This window comes from Schistocerca nitens, chromosome 11 (genome assembly GCF_023898315.1).
Source record: "Schistocerca nitens isolate TAMUIC-IGC-003100 chromosome 11, iqSchNite1.1, whole genome shotgun sequence".
Classification (NCBI taxonomy): Eukaryota; Metazoa; Arthropoda; class Insecta; order Orthoptera; family Acrididae; genus Schistocerca; species Schistocerca nitens.
Window position 1 is genome coordinate 30,394,721 of NC_064624.1, and position 19,349 is coordinate 30,414,069.

The 19,349-nt window shown below is 42.9% G+C and overlaps 1 protein-coding gene across 1 annotated transcript in view; it reads left to right on the forward strand.

The window, feature by feature from the left end:
* Nucleotides 1–19,349, forward strand: part of LOC126212586 (uncharacterized) — an 85,969-nt gene that overhangs the window by 12,546 nt on the left and 54,074 nt on the right. The window contains exon 2 of the mRNA XM_049940016.1: nt 11,506–11,669. Coding sequence (XP_049795973.1) covers nt 11,506–11,669 — 164 coding nt within the window. The remainder of the gene's footprint in view (nt 1–11,505; nt 11,670–19,349) is intronic.

Consider the following 19,349-nt stretch of genomic DNA (forward strand, 5'->3'; position numbering starts at 1 on the left):
TGCCTGAAGCGATTTAGGGAAATCATGGAAAACCTAAATCAGGATGGCTGGAGACGGGATTGAACCGTCACCCTCCCGAATGCGAGTCCAGTGTGCTAACCACTGCGCCACCTCGCTCGGTCGCATCAAACCAGTCAGTAGACTGATGACAAAAAAAAAAAAAACATGAGGTCGAACAACTAATTGAAGTGGGCAACGGAAGGGGAGGCGATTCATGTTAACTGATGTTGGCGGCCGGTCATGGAACAGAGAGCCAGACGCTCTGCCTCCCGAGAAAGACGTCTGTTCTGCTCCAGCTCTGGATCACGAGAGAGAGAAGTAACTGTGTTCTGCACTGCAGAGTGCTCCAGCGTCCACACAAGTGACCTGTATCCCACGCACGCTATTGGCTAAAACCGGTGACGTGAATTCACTAGCAGTTTCAGTGCAGGGCTCAAGGCGTCAATTCTCAGCAGTCTTAACCGGACAGAACTGCCACGGTCATGGAAGACAGGCAACTCGAGTCACGTAGGCACAGCGTAAGTTGCTCTGGCAGAAAACTTGTAAAGATTTCGCTGGGCCTTTGAAGTAAATTCTTTAAACCAGTTCCCTAAAATATTCCTTTACTCGCTACCACCACGTCCAAAAGTACTACCCCAAAGCAGAAGCATCACGTATACCTAATCACATGTGGATAAAATGTTAACCTTCGAGTTGGACAGTGTCAGTTATCACAAATTTCTTTCGATCTGAACAGTTAACTGTCTTACGCATTTTCGAGTACTACTTGAAACATTTCACGTGTTAGCGCTGTTTTCCCGTGCGTTTTGCTAAAAAAAGCAGCGGCATGAGCTGCAACTTAATGTAGTAGAGGCGTTTTATTTTTCTCGTTCACATGTCACACGCCGTCCTCTTTTGTTGGTGGCAGGTTACCAGTTGTTTCAACCCAAGTATCTTAGAATTTCTCTAGGAAAGTTGCTACGTCGCCAGGAAGTGAAGTAATCTTATTTGTTTTTACTAGCTGAGGCTTCGTAAGGGAGACTGCTAAATCTCCCAAGAAAATGCTCCTCTTCCTTTCTGGATTTACCTCATTTGCATGGAAACTGATTTGAGCTCTTAATTCCTCCATATCCGTTAGTGAATAGGGTACAACCAATGGCCATCTTCTCGTCACCCGTGCTATGGAATACGCACCTCCCAGCTGATCGACTATGTAGACTCCTCTCTTTGTTACATTGTAATCCTTGCCTTATTGCAGAAAGTTTATCCATTACTCTCCTTCCTTGCCTTCAGATTTTGTTGTCAAAACGGATGCAAAGTAAAATAAACAGGAGTCTTCTGTAGCTCATCACAAGTCTCGTAATCTCCATACCTTCAGCATCTGCTCTCCACACTTCGACCATATTGGTATGACTTCCTTGCGTAGACTTTAAGAGATAAAGCAATCCCAGTAATGCCATTATTTCACATTTCGTAGTTCTTTTTCAGCATCCTTTTCTCTCGAATACTGCACAATTTGTTTCTTTGATTGAGTACAAAAATTTGTGTACTTACTATTTCCTCAATAATTTTCGGGATAAGGACTGTCCATTTCACTTGTGACCTTCCTGCCTACACTTCAAGCCTCAGGAAGTATTTTTACAACATTCTTTCTTTTTGTTTTCGGGGTCAGATTAGCGCAGAATTCATTCCATCTTTATGTTTCTCCCTCCCAGTAAAAATATAAACAGTGGAGAGCGACTTTTCACGGTCATCGTCTGAATTGTGTTCCCATTCAGGATCCGAATCGCTGTCACTTAGTGCGGTAAGTTCCTCTTCTTCCTCAGCGACGTCGCCATTTTCGTTGCCCGGTTCGGTGTCCAGCCCTGAATCCTCGTCGAGAGGCCACACAGGCTCCTCATTGTCAGTCAGCTTTGGTGTGGCCTGTGGAGGGTGACAGGGGCCCGCTTGTGGACAAAAGGTAGCGAGAGGAGATTGCGAGGAATATCACTTACATGACTGGGTGCGCTGCGTACCTTGTATTCTAAGACGGTGTAAGGCGGCTGTAATTTCGCACCATACAAGCACTCATCCACATACTTTGCCGTGATCTACAACAACAATTAGGTATCATTTTACAGGTTGTACATCGTATATATGAATTTTTAAAGCAGATTGACATTGTCACGTACGCCTTGTAAATAATTGGTAAAGCTTATTGCATGAAAGGTGACGGAGTGTCTTTATTATATAAATGGGGTAATGAATGATTGTCTATATTAGTAGAGGTTGGAACGACAGTGAAATGTAATGGTAGGCGAAACTCAAGCCCTAGGTGGAAGGCCGACACGGGTGTGGTGGTCCAGCTCCACACAGGATGTGCCAAGACGGACAGTCTGGACGCCTGAGAGCGATTACATAATACAGGGGCGGCCGGCCGCTATTGTAGTAGAGCCGGAAGGATAATTGGATAATACTTCCGAACTCTGCAAAACTTGGACGCAGCTGAGAGGAACGAAGAAGTGTCGCCTCGGAAACCACGCAGGCGGGGTTATTTCCAAGGATTTTTACTCAGAAGCGTACCATTGTACGAGTATAGGTATTTTCTTGCAAACTTTGCGCGATAGACGACAAAAGACTAATTGTTGGTCGGTGTTCAGAAGAATCTATAGAGAGGGAGAATATTCCGTGGTTACCAGAATATGATTCGCCTTCTGTGTTACGGGGGTGGGGAGCCGAGCTTTGCTGGGAAGCCAGCAGTGGAGAGAAGTGCTCTTCCGTGTTGAGCTCCCGTGAGTAACGGTCGCTCGCTATGAGCTTTTGTTGGTACAGACGGACTTGCTGTCTTTGCTATGAGTTTATAGTTAGAACAGTTACGAACTGTACTGTTGCGAACCTATACGATTCTCTACTTCACCTCCAGGTTGTAAGTCATCGCTGAGTACGCGGCGTTCAGCAACTGAGAGAACTTCTGCCTATACTTACGTTGAGACGTTATCTGAACTCCGTCCCTGTGGCTGGGAGTTCACGTTTCTCGCCTGTAGAACACAGAGGAGAAGACAGTATTAGAGTATATTAGTCAGAGGACCGCCTTCTGCCGTCCTCGTGTTTGGATGAGTTCACTTTGTGGCTGAAGTTCCTTCCATCGCCGCAGACGAGTACGAGAACCAGCACGCCGACGCACCAGACGCAGTACATACGGTGATATCGCTTCGGCTTATGAGGGCTATAAAGCTACACAGTTGTGATCACATTAGTTTATTTCCATTAAGTTCAACACCACCGTAGATCATCTTTATAAGTAGTGTTTTCTAGTGTTTGGTGCGTAGATGATGTCAATCATTTCGTGTTACTTAAGTTAGATCTCATTGCCATAAAAAAAGGGGCAGAGTGGCCAATTAGTCTGCAATTTTAGTTAGGAAATATAGACAATTGTACTTAAAGGGTTGTTTTTAACCTATAATAAAAATATATTGAGCAACAACGTTTATCATTTAGCAGTATAAATTGCCGTCAGCATTCATTCATGTTTAGATGGTAATTTATATAAAAAAGAGAATTAAGAGATCCTAAGATTTGCTTCAGGGGGTAGTCAGACACGGCCAAATCAGCATTTTAGCGTCTATTATTTTCCGTTGCGCAAATTCATTTTACACCCGCCTGGAGTAGCATCTTGGAATGGCACACGCGTTGTTTATTTTACGTTACAGCTGCTCACTTGGACGTATAACAACACAACTTACCACTGAGTTAGCTGAAGCAATAATGGAGGTATCGGTACGATCCGTAATTTTGTAACAACAATTAAACGTTTTATTTATTATGCAGAGAATTGCACAAGACAATGCTATTAGCGGTTGGGGCACTTTATACATGGACGCGCCCACTCGAGCGTTAAACTGCTGTAAAGGCTGGGAACTTCCTTTAATTGTTTGCAAATGTAAAATTGTGCACCTCAAAAAAAGCAGCTAATAGTTATCCTACGATTACCATACCAGTGAGTCATATTTGGAATCAGTCAATTCACAGAAACACGTGGTGTATGCAATACAGTAACTTGTACTGGCAATCTCTTGAGGTAGAGGCCAAATATTTTGTGAAAGACTACCTGCAAATAAATATTATTTGAAAATATTCTTCCTACATCAAGGCACAATTTCTTCCTTTTTTATCATTAATCGATACATGTACATAGAGATTTACAGCCACCGCGCAGGAGCAGCAAATATAAATAATAATAGATTTAGTTGCTGCTATGCGATGGTTCATTTCTTTTACATTACAATTGTTCCATAACTTCAGGCCATCAGCCGTTTACTGTTGAGCGTATATTAATGTTTGTGAGGCGAAAATTACTAATATTACAGTGCAGTGTACCAGGTCACAAGTTCAGTGAAACCAAGTGCTAGCCTTAGCCAGGTGTCTGAAAACTTAGCTGAGCTATGGAGGGACTTTGAGAAGGGAGATCATTTAATTATATTTGGGGGAGCAGGAAACAACCTAGGGTATGAATCCAAGGTGTACTATTGGGAGTAACCTGGATAAAATAGGAGCAAGAACTGGCCACACAAATGTCGTGTTTGTGGAGGCCTTTCAGCGCCAGGACCGGTCCTGGGTAAAAACTGCTGTAAGGCGTGTTAACACTGAGCTGAACGGGATGTTCCAGACACCGCCAAAACCTCACATAAGTGATCTTCCTGGTGATACTATTGGTAGGTGGGGATACACTACGCAAAACGGGGTGTAGAACACCATAGACGAACTGGTGTGCTGTAAGGGTGCGACAGATGGCAACCAGAGAGGTCCTGCTGTGAAAACAAATGACACCCCTGAGCATCACTCAGGGTTGTCAGAACATATGACGGACCACAGTAAGGTTGGTATCCCATGACCATCTGGGTCGTCTCCAGACGCGACTTTGGCCAGGAATCTCATAGATTGGAACAGTATTCTGCGATGAGCCCCACTTCTAATTGAGCCCCAATGTCCAGCAAAGACGTGTCTGGAGACGCCTTGGAAACTGGGGGGTACCACCCTGACTGTTGCCCACCATAAGGCCCAGGAACCGGGAGTGATGGTCTGGTGTGCCATTCACTTTCAGGGCAGGACCTCTTTAGTAGTCACCCATACAGCAGAGCGATACGTCGACGATATTCCACTTCCAGTTTTGTTGCCCTTCATGGAAAGCCATACTGGCCTTACATTTCAGCAAAGTAATTTCCCGCCCATACTCGGCGAGAGTTTCTCCTGCTTGTCTTCGTCCTCGCCAAATCTCTCCCCAACTGATAACGTTTGAGGCACACTGGGCAGGGTCCTCCAACCATCTCGGGATTTTCATGATCTAACCTGCCAGTTGGACATAATTTCCAACGATATCCCTCAGGTGGACATTCAACAGCTCTGCCAATAAATGCGGAGGCGAATAACTGCTTGCAGAAGGACCAGAGGTGGACCAAAGCGTTACTGACTTTGCTCGGTTTGTGAGGCTCTTTCTCTAGACTAAATCATCCAGTTTTCTGAAACTGTATTCATTTGTTTGTCTGCTTGTGCACATCACGTCCACCAATTTCCGTCACTTTCCGATAATTCTTTTATGGTGCGTCATTTTCATTTCTTTTTTTTTTTTTCTTGCCATAGAATGAATTTTGTCCAAAGACAACTATTATCGATTTAAATATTCTTTCACATTGACTCATTTTCAATAGCACAACAAACTCTTTAAAAAAGCTGGTAGCGTGATTACGGGAAACACACTCAACACAGTTACGACGGAGTTTTATATGTAAAACTGGAAGGAACAGCTCATCAGCCTACCAAGAAAAATGACTATCGTTGATTTTGTTATATTGATGACACTCATACTTTATTATATAGCCTTATGGACAAAGAGAACTCAGAATTTCTAAACTTTGCAAATGATGTTAGTTATAAGATAAAATCCAGTATAGAAGAAGAGAAAGAAGTTTAAACATTTTAGAATGTACAGCTACTTAGAAAATCCACAGATGTTAGGCACAGAAGGTCTGTAAAAACCTCACTCACACATGTGGATACATTCACAAAAATTCCAGTCACTGTCCCAAACTGAAATGATAAGTGATGAGAACATTGGTGGCTTAAATAATCTGTCACCACAGTAGTTGGAGGAACACAACGACCATTTAAGCACTACTTTCAGAAGAAATGATTAATCTGAGAAAGAGATAAATAGGGCAATATCTCCTAAAAGGTATGGAGCTACTCGTGAAGAAGAACCAAAGATTTACTCCCATTCGTAAAAGCCGTCACCGTTCACATGATCAGAGCACGAAGAATACATAGTATTGATGCAGTGTTTATACTAGCAACAAAGAAGCTTGAATGTTTTGAACACTGTAAAGTAGCACTTGCCACAGGAGGAGTATATAAAATGTCTTGCCCACACGGACAAGCACACATGTGAAAGTACAAACGGAAGTATTAATTTTTTGCGTAATGAACAGAAAAGCAGTTGTCATCTGTGAAAAAGAAATAAATCGGCAGTTGCAGAATATCCACAGGGACCAGGGAAGCTAAAAATTCGTCTCTGCGATGCAGAATCAATATTACAGTACTTGAAATTACAGAGAGGACATATAAATTGCAAAGCATGAATTAACTTTAACGGAAAGAAGAAAGACTGAAATTAGACGAGTTGCTGGCCTTTGCGCTGAATACAGAGACCAGCGCCAAGTGTTCCCCTGCACAAGCTCGACAACACACGCACTCGTGCCTCTGCGCTCTTAAGCAGCCGTTTGATGACATCACAGCTCGGCTGTTGCGTGGATGCGTACAAACAGTTCAGCTTGTTGAGTTTATAGAAGTTTCAAACTGCTGCCTGGCCCTTTATAGCCTCTGAACATATCTCCATCATTTGGGGAGGAAACGTTAGAGACCTTTCCTGCTTTCTTTCTTTCTTTCTTTCCTTTTTTTGTGTTATCAGTCTTTGGTTTGATGCGGTCTGCCACGAATTCCTCTCCTATGCCTACCTCTTCATCTCAGAGTAGCACTTGCGACCTACGTCCTCAGTTATTTGCTGGAGGTATTCTCCAATCTAGTAACATGAAAGTCATTCCCTGATGTCCTAACAGATGTTCTACAATCGTGTCCCTTCTCCTTGTCAGTGTTTCCCACATATTCCTTTCCTCTTCTATTCTGTGCAGAACCTTCTCATTCCTTACTTTGTAAGTTCACCTAATTTTAAGCATTCGTCTGTAACCCATCATTTCAAATGCTTCGATTCTCTTCTGTTCCGGTTTTCCCACAGTCCATGTTTCGCTACCATTCAATGATCTGCTCCAGACTCACATTCTCAGAAAATTCTTCGTCAAATTAAGGGATATGTTCCATACTAGTAGACTTCTCTTGGTCAGGAATGCCCTTTTTGCCAGTGCTAATCTGCTTTTGATGTCCTCCTTGCTTCATCTGTCATTGGTTATTTGCCACCTAGCTAGTAGAATGCCTTAATTTCATCTACTTCGTGACCATTAATCCTGATGTTATGTTTCTCTCTGTTCTCAGTTCTGCTTCTTCCTTCCGTCTTTCTTCGATTTACTCTCAATCCATATTCTGTAACCATTAAGTAGTCCATTCCATTCAGTCCATCATGTAATTCTTCTTCGCTTTCACTCAGGATAGCAATGTCATCAGCGAATCTTATCATTGATACCCTTCATCTTGAATTTTAATCCCACTCCTGAACCTTTCTTCTATTTCCATCATTGCTTCTTCGATGTACATATTGAAAGTAAGGGTGAAAGACTACATCCCTGCCTTACATCCCTTTTAATCTGAGCACTTCATTCTTGGTCGTCCACTCTTGTTATTCCCTCTTGGCTCTTGTACGTATTGTGTATTACCCGTCTCTCCATATAGCTTACCCCTGTTTTTCTCAGAATTTCGAAAACCTTGCACTATTTTACATTGCTGAACGACTTTTCCAGGTCAACAAATCCTATAGACGGGACTGTATTGTTCTTTAGTCTTGCTTCTATCACCAACAGCAACGTCATAAATGCCGCTATGATGCATTTACCTTTCGTAAAGCCAAATTGATAGTCATCTAGCACATCCTCAATTTTCTTTTCCATTCTTCTGTAGATTATTTTTGTCAGCAATTTGGATGCATGAGCTGTTAAGCAGACTGGTCGATAATTGTCGCACTTGTCAGCTCTTGCAGTCTTAGGATTTAAATGGATGGTATTTTTCCAAAAGCCAGATGGTATGTCGACAGACTCATACATTCTACACACCAACGTGAATAGTCGCTTTGTTGCCACTTCCCCCAACGGTTTTAAAAATCCTGATGGAAAGTTATCTATCCCTTCTGCCATATTCGATCTTAAGTCCTCCAAAGCTCTTTTAAATTCTGATTCTATTCCTGGATCTCCCATCTCTTCTAAATCAACTCTTTCTTCTTCTTCTATCACATAAGACAAATCTTCCCTCCTCATAGAGGCCTTCAAGGTTGTCTTTCCAAATATCCACTTCCACCTCTGTATTTAACAGTAAAATTCCAACTGCACTCTTAATGTTACCACCCTTGCTAATAATTTCACTCAAGGTTGCTTTGACTTTCTTACATGCTGACTCAGTCCTTCCAACAATCATTTCTTTTTAGATTTCTTCTCATTTTTCAGGCAGCCATTTCATCTTAGCTTCCCTACACATCCTGTCTATTTCGTCACTCAGTGACTTGTATTTCTTTATTCCTGAATTTCCCTGAACATTTTTGAACTTCCTTCTTTCATCATGGGTAATAAAAGAAATACTTCAGTTATTTCTTTTATTACCCATGGTTTCTTTGCAGTTACTTTCTTTGTACCTATGTTTTTCTTTCCAACTTCTGTGATTGTCCTTTTCAGAGATATCCATTCCTCTTCAACTGTACTACCTACTAGGCTATTACTTATTGCTGTATCCATAACCTTACAGATCTTCAGGAGTATCTCGTCATTCCTTAGTTCTTCTGTATCTGACATCTTTAGGTATCGATTCTTCCAGACTAATCTCTTAAACTTCAAACTACTCTTTATCATTACTACATTGTGATCTGAGTCTATATCTGCTCCTGGGTATGCCTTACAATCCAGTATATGATTTCGGAATCTCTCTCTGACCATCATGTAAACTAACTGTAGTCTCCCCATATCACCCAGCATTTTCCAATTATATATCCTCCTCTTGTGATTAAGAGTATTCGCTATTACTAGCATAACTGAGGTAGTCTTTCTCCTCTCTCATTCCTTATCCCAAGCTCATATTCTCCAGTAACCATTTCTTCCACTCCTTCCCCTACAACTACATTCCAGTCCCCTGTGACTACTAGAGTTTCATCTACCTTTACGTACTGTATTACCCTTTCAATACATTCATTTACTTTCTGTATCTCTTCATCTTCAGCTTCCGACATCGGCATGTATATCTGATCTATCGTTGTCGGTTTTTTATTGATTGTGATAAGCATAACTCTATCACTGAACTGTAACACACTCCCCATTCATAACGATTCCTACTCCCGTTATACTATTTTCTGCTACTGTTGATATTACCCTATACTCATCTAACGAGAAATTCTGGTCTTCCTTCCATTTCACTTCACTGACCCCTACTATATCGAAATTGAGCATTTGAATTTCCCTTTTCAGATTTTCTAGCTGCCCTACCACATTCAATCTTCTGACATTCCACACCCCGACACAAAGAACATTATCCTTTCGTTCATTATTCAACCTTTTTCTAAAGGTCACCTACCCTTTGGCAGTCCCCTCCCAGAGATTTGAATGGTGGACTATTCTGGAAACTTTTCCAAATGGGGGGATGATCATGACACCTTTCCAGTTACAGGTCACGTGCCCTGTGGATACACGTTATGTGTATTTAATGCATTGTTTGCCATTGTCTTCTGCATCCTCATGCCGTTGATCATTGCTGATTGTTCCGCCTGTTAGGGGCTCTTTCCCACCCCAAGGGCAAGAGAGGGTGATTCTTATGCTAGAAGTCTTCGGCCACCAGCAGCTACACCAGTGTCGGATACCCATCCACAATAGCAGCCCAAAATATGACCGCCCTGTCCCCAGCTGAACCCACGGACAGAGACCTGCACCAGTTGCTGGTCACCTACACAGTCTTGTATGACGATCCCCAGGCGTCATTCGAAACCTGTACTCGCCGGTGAACCGAAGCCACTCCACTGGCCCAGGTCCCGTTTCACGTGACCCTTCAGCCAATCTCTTTGCACTCCAAGGTCCTAGGTAGTTTTTTATTGTTGTTCGTAGTGACTCCTAGGGACCCTATTAATCGAGTGAAAATGGCTACTTACTGATTGTGTCGACAAGCCTCCAAGTTGACACCAAGCGGAGTGAGTACTTTTACAAATAGAGACTCCAGCAAACCAGAAGTGAAACAGAGCTCACAGAGTTTTAATTTCATGATAGAGAGGCACACAGGCAGTCATATGTGCCCCTGAATGGGACCAAAATTTCCTGCAGCTACCTCCTTAGTTACCTGTCACTGTCATTTATCCAGAACTGCGCAAACATGTGAAAGTCGTTTGGTCCTATTCTAGATCAACTGTACCACATTTCTGGAAACAAGTGGGGAGGAAATGCAGACGAACAAAACAATGCTTCAATTTCTCTTGGTTATGAGCTGTTGCATATTGTGCTAAAGCGTGGGAGAACAGCGCTCATACAATTAAGACAGAAGGGGCCATGTTGACTATTTATGGCATTACTACAACAGGTCCCTGTCAGTGGTTGCTTCCTAAGACAGAGTACAATAAGAATTCAGTCCTAAATAGCGGAGTCCACCAACTGATTAAGGTTACGCAGTATGGTCTCTATTGTCAGGAAAGCTCGAGATTCAACCTCATCCCAATGGCGCAAGGGAGACATGACTACGTCTTGAAAAGTGGGTTTAATAGTGGAAGTGCTACCTGTGACTATGGTGCCAAGAAGCAGAGAGTGAGACATGTTGTGGGGGAGTGCCCACTCCACGTTTTTAAATGAGGTCTGTTGTGCTTGGTTCAAATGGTTCAAACGGCTCTGAGCACTATGAGACTTAACATCTTAGGTCATCAGTCCCCTAGAACTTAGAACTACTTAAACCTAACTAACCTAAGCACATCACACACATCCATGCCCGAGGCAGGATTCGAACCTGCGACTGTAGTAGTCACGCGGTTCCGGACTGAAGCGCCTCGAACCACACGGCCACTGCGGCTGGCCTGTCGTGCTTGTCCAGTCATAGTTCTGGCTGCATGTTTGTATGTGAATTCTTGTACTTCTTCAGAAACGATCAGTTCACCAGAATATGTTATTAGACTCGCATACCAGTCATAATTTACGCCTGAATACCTGCCTGACTCCTTGATTCATCTCTAATGGGATAGTGACCTCTTTCAATGGGAAACGTAAAAGCTGGAGAAGGGTGACATTGAGTTTAGTTTTCACTATTCTATTCAATGAAACACAGTCATGTTTCAGAATATCATTTGCTACATCAGCTGACTCGATTTTATTTTGAAAGGTTGAACAACATGGAATGGAACATGACAACGCTGCAAACGGATGATCTGAGGCATATCCTGTCTCAGTCACTCCAAGCTGTTCGGCGCACCACAAGAGCCACGGTCGGCAGGATGAGATGTGAGGGCTGGCGTCTACCTGATTCTGAGTGGATGTATAAAACTGGTGAGTATCTTATTTGGAAGTGTGTTATTGTTAAACAAAGCGTAATGAGCTCATTTAGGTAGTTATAAAAAATCTCGTCTAGGTTAATGAACACATGATGATGGAGTTGTGGCTGAGTAGAAAATTCTGTTCTAAGTAAAGTACATAGAGATAAAAACATTAGAACTAAATAATAATCACAGTTATTTGCTCACTACCAATTGCATCTAACAAGGGAAAATTATCAACTTGGTCTCATATAAAAAAACCACACACACTTGCAAATCATCAGCCCCAACTATAGATCTCGCTTGGAGATTCGGGCCACAATTCTGACAGTATGCAGTTATGACCCTCTGAACACATAACATTTTAATGCATGTGTATCACTTGTTTCTCACTCACTCCAGCCCTCTGTGGCCACCAAGTTACGGAGTGCGAACTTCTGTATGGTACGGAAAGTAAGGGGTTCCTGTTTATAATGTTGATAAACCAACAAGCAATAATCTGGCACCTGCAGTAGCAGTACACAATGACGGGCAAATTGCAACGTTTAAACGTCAATGCTCAAGTGAGTTGTGACTTGTTGGCATCATTACATGTGGCTATTTGACTAACTCTTACACGAGGCAAATGAAGGTCTAAGAGTGTTTCTTTCCGCTATTATTTGTACCTTGAGATATAGTTGGAACAATCATAGAGAAGACCCAGTAAATGGAGAGAAGAACAGTTGAGTGAAGTTAGATTCTTGTTAATTCAGATGGCATGTGGTGTCTGGGTCAACTACAGTGCCCCCATTCCCCCCCGGTCTGCGTCACCGGTCCCAGAAGCTGAGGACGCGACCTCAGCGACCCAGTGCAATGCTCTGCTAATGTGTCGGCCTCGTATGGCAGCAGTGATATGACGACTGAGGACTGCGACGGCAGCTGATTCAACAGCCTCCATCATGCGCTGCCTCAGCACTGCCCACTGACCAATGCAGGATGGCCCGCACCATGTTTCCTCGCCAGCATGGTTTGGGTCATGTTTTGGGAGCCAAGATGACTGCCTGTGGCAGTGAGCCAAAGAGTGGCCCGCCGCTGGCTGACTGCCTGGCTACGGACCCTGCGTCAGCCTCAGAGGGTCGAAAGAACGACCCGCCATGGACTGGGATGCTGGCGCCCCATCTGTTGCTGCGTGTAGCCCGGTGGTGTGACATGCCCCACCATCCAAGAGAGCTACCACACTTGAATGCTATGTTAGTGGAATGGCACCTACTTAGATGTGGCTGTGGCCTCTCTTTTGCTAAACATGCCGTTTCGCATCACGTGATTTGCGCCAAGCAAAACCGCCACTTTCAGCAATTTGATGGCCCTGCGGCCTCTATTCTACTTCGCAACTGTTGGTATGCATAGCTCACTGCAATCTGGTCTGCACCTGGCTGTAACCTGTGCTCCGAATGTTGCACAAAACTAACTTTCCCTATCCCAAACGGAAGTGCCTCTACATAATGAAAGGATGACAATGATCACGCTACCCTCTCGCCTCAATCACTTTCATAAAACAACTTCATTGGTACATTGGGACAGAGACATAAAATCACGAAGTGACTGGTTAAGGGGCTTGCTTTGAAGATGTAATATTATGAAAAACCACTCTGCCTCTGTCCATAACATAGAAGTGTGTGTGTATGTTTTATATATAACTGCGGCGGAATGTTAATACTAAAATATTGCTAAACAGTGTCGGCCATATACGTGCATGGCATTGAGATACTATCTGCTCATATGGTTTAACTGTTTTTCACGTTGAAGAACATGCGTTCTACTTGTAGAACAAAGTTTCGAAAACATGGGGCAGATGTGATTGGCTCCACTCACTTCTTCCCACACTTTCAACATGAAGTGGGTATGAGGGCTCTGGATGTCACTCCCCCCCCCCCCCCTTTACAGGACTCTGCACTCGTGCATTAGGCAGTTGCAGTAGGGTGCAGCCAGTGACAGGCAACCTGCATGTGCAAAAGTTTAAAAGCTATGCATTCAAGAAATCTAAGATTATCATAATTATGACCATTTTTTAAAGAGGGAGTGGGTGTTCGGTTTTTTAGGGTTGAGATATTGCAAGTCTACCTTTTTCTCCTTAAAACAGAAGGCCATGTTGGTTATGTTTACTTACAAGGTTACAAGTAATAAACATGAAGGTTGAGGACAGATTTCAGTCGATGTCAGATAAGGAGAGATTATGCTAACACAGCAGTAGAGCACACCGCCTCTAGCCTTGACAAGGGCCTGAGTTCACCGACAGAGAGACTCTCTAAGTCTCTCCAGTTGCGTCGTGTTCAGCTGACGTTATCAAACAGATCCCGTAGAGCCGCCAGATCGCAGGGACGTTGAGACCGCCGCTTTCCTCACTCTGTTGTGAGACATTTCCTGTGAGGCTGAGATCGGATGGTTTAGCGGGTATGTCGGGATGCGATAGGACGCCTCAGTAGTCGTCAAGCCAGGAGCGCGTCCACGCAGATCTGTGAACACGGCTGCTGTCTTGGGAGAGTCCACAGGATACTCAGAATAAAGCTAGGGCACAGGTCCGGAATTAAAAGATCGCTATGTGATGTGATGCGATCTAGACTGTACTTACACAAGACGTCAGCACAAATGTCTGACTCGTGACATTGCTCTTGTGATAAAAGCGAGAATGCAGGAAGGTGCTGCCATTTTCTTCAGAACTTCTTAGAGGTTTGAGGCCATCTGGTGCAGCGAGTGGCCCACTGACACACATACGCTCCAGAGGGTATGGGGGCCCACTACACGATGCCAACCCCAGCAGAACAGACACTATGAGTCGCAAGGAAAGGTAGAGCCGGTGGCCTTAGAAATAGTTTAAAGTGGATAACAAGCACTTTACATTTTCACGCTTTTATTTCACCTGATAAAATTAAGGCATATACAACCTGACATCTGAGTGAGTCAACATTACAACATGCATAGTACACGAGCAGCACACAGTAGTGATAATTATACTACTAAACATGAACAATGCAGACAGATATGAACACGCATTTCTCTTGATGGGACATGCACAACTGTTGATATTCGTCACCAGTGATAAAATCAACTACAGTTGTAAAATTTAGCAACTCTAGCTGGTTTTATCATTGATGACAGAAATTAATGTAAATTCCATATGTTATAGTTTGTATCGGAATACACGTAATACAAAAATTCTAGCTTTGCATCTTTAAGTTGACAAAGATGTACAACAGCGTAAAACATCGATTTTTGGAGCAACTGTTTCAAACTGTGGATGCATTATTCTTACATGTTTGTTCGCCTTTCTATTAACGAATTATATAATGATAAAAATATCAAAATTTTACAGACTGCAATTTCAAAACATTATGGCTGCAGTACTAACATTCATGGTCGCCTTGTAGCGGAGTGGAAGAGAGGGGAGTCTCTTTTTCTCTCTCTCTCTGTCTCTGTCGCTATTTGTTTTAACTCGCAACAGTCGCTAGCTATCGAAAACTCTTGCTTCCCCACAGCAGGTATGCTTAGAAAAGGATCGAGGCACAGGAAAGTTTCAGCCTTAGGTTATGTCCAGGTCAGACAGTAATTCTACCAAGGGTCAGATATAACCTCAGATGTCCATTGAATAGCGATGAATTATGGACTGAAGATGAAGGGAATGGTCTGGAAGAATTAATATGGAAAGGAGTGGCACACTGAAGTACAAGAAAATCATGAAATGCATCTGAATTTCTTTTAATCTGTAGATACTACGGTGATTAATACCATATAGGCAGGAATAGACACCTATGAAAAGGCCATCACAGAAATTGGACAAACAAAGATAGATATAAGGTGTTTACTGAAAAGAAACCGTGAGAAACAGAAAAAACACTTCAATTGAAGTGTGAAGAAGAAATGACAGTGGCAATGGAAAACACTGAAGATCCCATGTAAGCGTCATAGATTGACACAGATTTGGGACGCAGAAGCGATAGGTAACATACCTTCGCAGTTTAAGAAATCATTGGCGCAAGTGTCAACCAAGAGCCATACAAGTTGGCGTCTAGACTACATGAGAATGACGGTACACTGTTAGACTGAATCCTGTAGTAAAGAGCAGATACTTGCGACGCCTATCACACAATTAGCATAACACCTCGTCTATGGAATTTGTCGACAGGGATAATACACTATGTGTCAAAAATACCCGGACATCTGGCTGAAAATGACTTCAAAGTTCGTGGCGCCCTCCATCGGTAGTGCTGGAATTCAGTATGGTGTTGGCCCACTCTTAGCCTCGATGACAGCTTCCACTCTTGCAGGCATACGTTCAGTCAGGCGCTGGAAAGTTTCTCAGCGAACGGCAGCCTATTCTTCACGGAGTGCTGCACTAAGGAGAGGTATCGACGTCGGTCGCTGAGGCCTGGCACGAAGTCGGCGTTCCAAAACGTACCAAAGGTGTTCTATAGTATTCAGGTGCTGCATTATGAACTGGTGTTCGATCGTATTGAAAGACGCAATCGCTATCCCCGAATTGCACTTCAACAGTGGAACACAATATGGTGCTTGAAACATCAATGTAGACCTGTGCTGTGATAGTGCCATGCGAAACAACAACGGTTGCAAGCCCCTTCCATGAAAAACACTACCACACCTTAACAAAACCGCCTCCGAATTTTACTATTGGTACTACACACGCTGGGAGATAACGTTCACCGGGCATTCGCCATACCTGTACCCCGCTATCGGACTGCCACATTGTTTACCGTGATTCGTCACTCCACACAACGTTTTTCCCTTGTTCATTCGTCCAATGTTTACGCTCCTTACACCAAGCGAGGCGTCGTTTCTCATTTACTGGCGTGATTTGTGGCCTATAAGCAGCTGCTCGACCGTGAAATCCAAGTTTTTTCACCTTCCGGCTATCATGGTACTTCCAGGGGATCATGAGGCATTTTTGGAATTCCTGTGTGATGGTTTGGATAGATGTCTGCGTGTAACACGTTACGACCCTCTTCAACTATCGGCGGTCACTGTCAGCCAACAGACGAAGTCGGCCTGTACGCTTTTGTGCTGTACGTGTCCCCTCACGTTTCCACTATCGCATCGGAAACAGTGGGCCTACGGATGTTTAGGAGTGTGGAAATCTTGGATAGAGACGTATGACACAAGTGAGACCCAATCACCTGACCACGTTTGAAGTCTGTGAGTTCCGCAGAGCGCCCCATTCTGCTCTCTCACGATATCTAATGACTATTGAGGTCGCTTATATGGAGTACATGCCAATAGGTGGCAGCACAATGCACCTAATATGAAAAACGTATGTTTTTGAGGGTGTCCGGATACTTTTCATCACATAGTGTATATACAGAGTAATAGAAAAGAAAATAGAGGATATGACAGATGAGGATCATTTTGGCTGTCGGAAGGGTAACACTACAAGATAGCAGCACGTCTGACGTTGTAATTGATGAGGGAAGCCAAACTAGAAAATAAAATGGACACATTCATAGGACCTATAGACCTAGAAAAATCATCTGGAAACGTAAAATTGTACAAAATGTTCAAAATACTGAGAAAAGTAAGAGTAAAATGCAGCGAAGGACGAGTAATATGTAATAAGTACAAGAACCAAGAGGGAACGGTAAGAATGCAAGATGAAGAACAAAATGCTGTCCCATCTTCATACCAACGCGTTCTGTATGTTCCATTGTTCAATGTTCTGCTGAGAACCTTATCATTTCTTGTCTTATCAGTCCATCTAATTTTTAACATTCTTCTGTAGCACCACATCTCAAATGCTTCGATTTTCTTCTGTTCCGGTTTTCCCAATGTCTTTGATTAACTTTCATACAATCCTGCGCTCCAAACTTACATGTCCAGTTATTCGTCCTCAAACAAAGACCGGCATTTGATATTAGGTGAATTATTTTGGCAGGAATGTCCTCTTTGAAAATTCTTGTCTCTTTAATTTGTCCATTATGAGGCACTTTGTGCTTAAGGTAGCAGAATTCTTTTAGTTCGTATAGACCTTCGTCTACAATTTTGATGTTGTTGTTGTAGTTGTGATCTTCAGTCCTGAGACCGGTTTGATGCAGCTCTCCATGCTACTCCATCCTGTGCAAGCTTCTTCATATCCCAGTACCTACTGCAGCCCACATCCTTCTGAATCTGCTTAGTGTATTCATCTCTTGGTCTCCCTCTACAATTTTTACCCTCCACGCTGCCCTCCAATACTAAATTGGTGATCCCTCGATGCCTCAGAACATGTCCTACCAACCGTTCCCTTCTTCTAGTCAAGTTGTGCCACAAGCTCCTCTTCTCCCCAATTCTATTCAATACCTCCTCATTAGTTATGTGATCTACTCATCTGATCTTCAGCATTCTTCTATAGCACCACATTTCGAAAGCTTCTATTCTCTTATTGTCCAAACTATTTATCGTCCATGTTTCACTTCCATACATGGATGGCTGCACTCCATACAAATACTTTCAGAAACGTCTTCCTGACATTTAAATCTAAACTCGATGTTAACAAGTTTTTCTTCTTCAGAAACGCTTTCCTTGCCATTGCCATTCTACATTTGATATCCTCTCTACTTCGACCATCATCAGTTATTTTGCTCCCCAAATAGCAAAACTCCTTTACTACTTTAAGTGTGTCATTTCCTAATCTAATTCCCTCAGCATCACCCAACTTAATTCGACTACATTCCATTATCCTCATTTTGCTTTTGTTGATGTTCATGTTATACCCTCCTTTCAAGACACTGTCCATTCCGTTCAGCTGCTCTTGCAAGTCCTTTGCTGTCTCTGACAGAATTAGAATGTCATCAGCGAACCTCAAAGTATTTATTTCTTCTCCATGGATTTTATTACGTACTCCGAACTTTTCTTTTATTTCCTTTATTGCTTGCTCAATATAAAGATTGAATAACATCGGGAACAGGCTACAACCCTGTCTCACTCCCTTCCCAACCACTGTTTCCCTTTCATACCCCTCGACTCTTATAACTACCATCTGCTTTCTGTACAAATTGTAAATAGCAATTCGCTCGCTGTATTTTACCCCTGCCACCTTCAGAATTTGAAAGAGAGTATTCCAATCAACATTGTCAAAAGCTTTCTCTAAGTCTACAAATGCTAGAAACGTAAGTTTGCCTTTCCTTAATCTTTTTTCTAAGAAAAGTCGTAGGGTCAGTATTGCCTCACGTGTTCCAACATTTCTATGGAATCCAAACTGATCTTCCTCAAGGTCGGCTTCTATCAGTTTTTCCATTAGTCTATAGGGAATTCGCGTTAGTGTTTTGCAGCTGCGACTTATTAAACTGATAGTTCGGTAATTTTCTCATCTGTCAACACCTGCTTTCTTTGGGATTGGAATTATTATATTCTTCTTGAAGTCTGAGGGTATTTCGCCTGTCTCATAGATCTTGCTCACCAGATGGTAGAGTTTTGTCAGCACTGGCTCGCCAAAGGCTGTCAGTCGTTCTAATGGAATGTTGTCTACTGTGGGGGCCTTGTTTTGACTCAGGACTTTCAGTGCTCTGTCAAACTCTTTACGCAGTATCATATCTCCCATTTCATCTTCATCTACATCCTCTTCCATTTACATAATATTGTCCTCAAGTACATCGTCCTTGTATAGACTCTCTATATACTCCTTCCACCTTTCTGCTTTCCCTTCTTTGCTTAGCACTGGGTTTCCATCAAA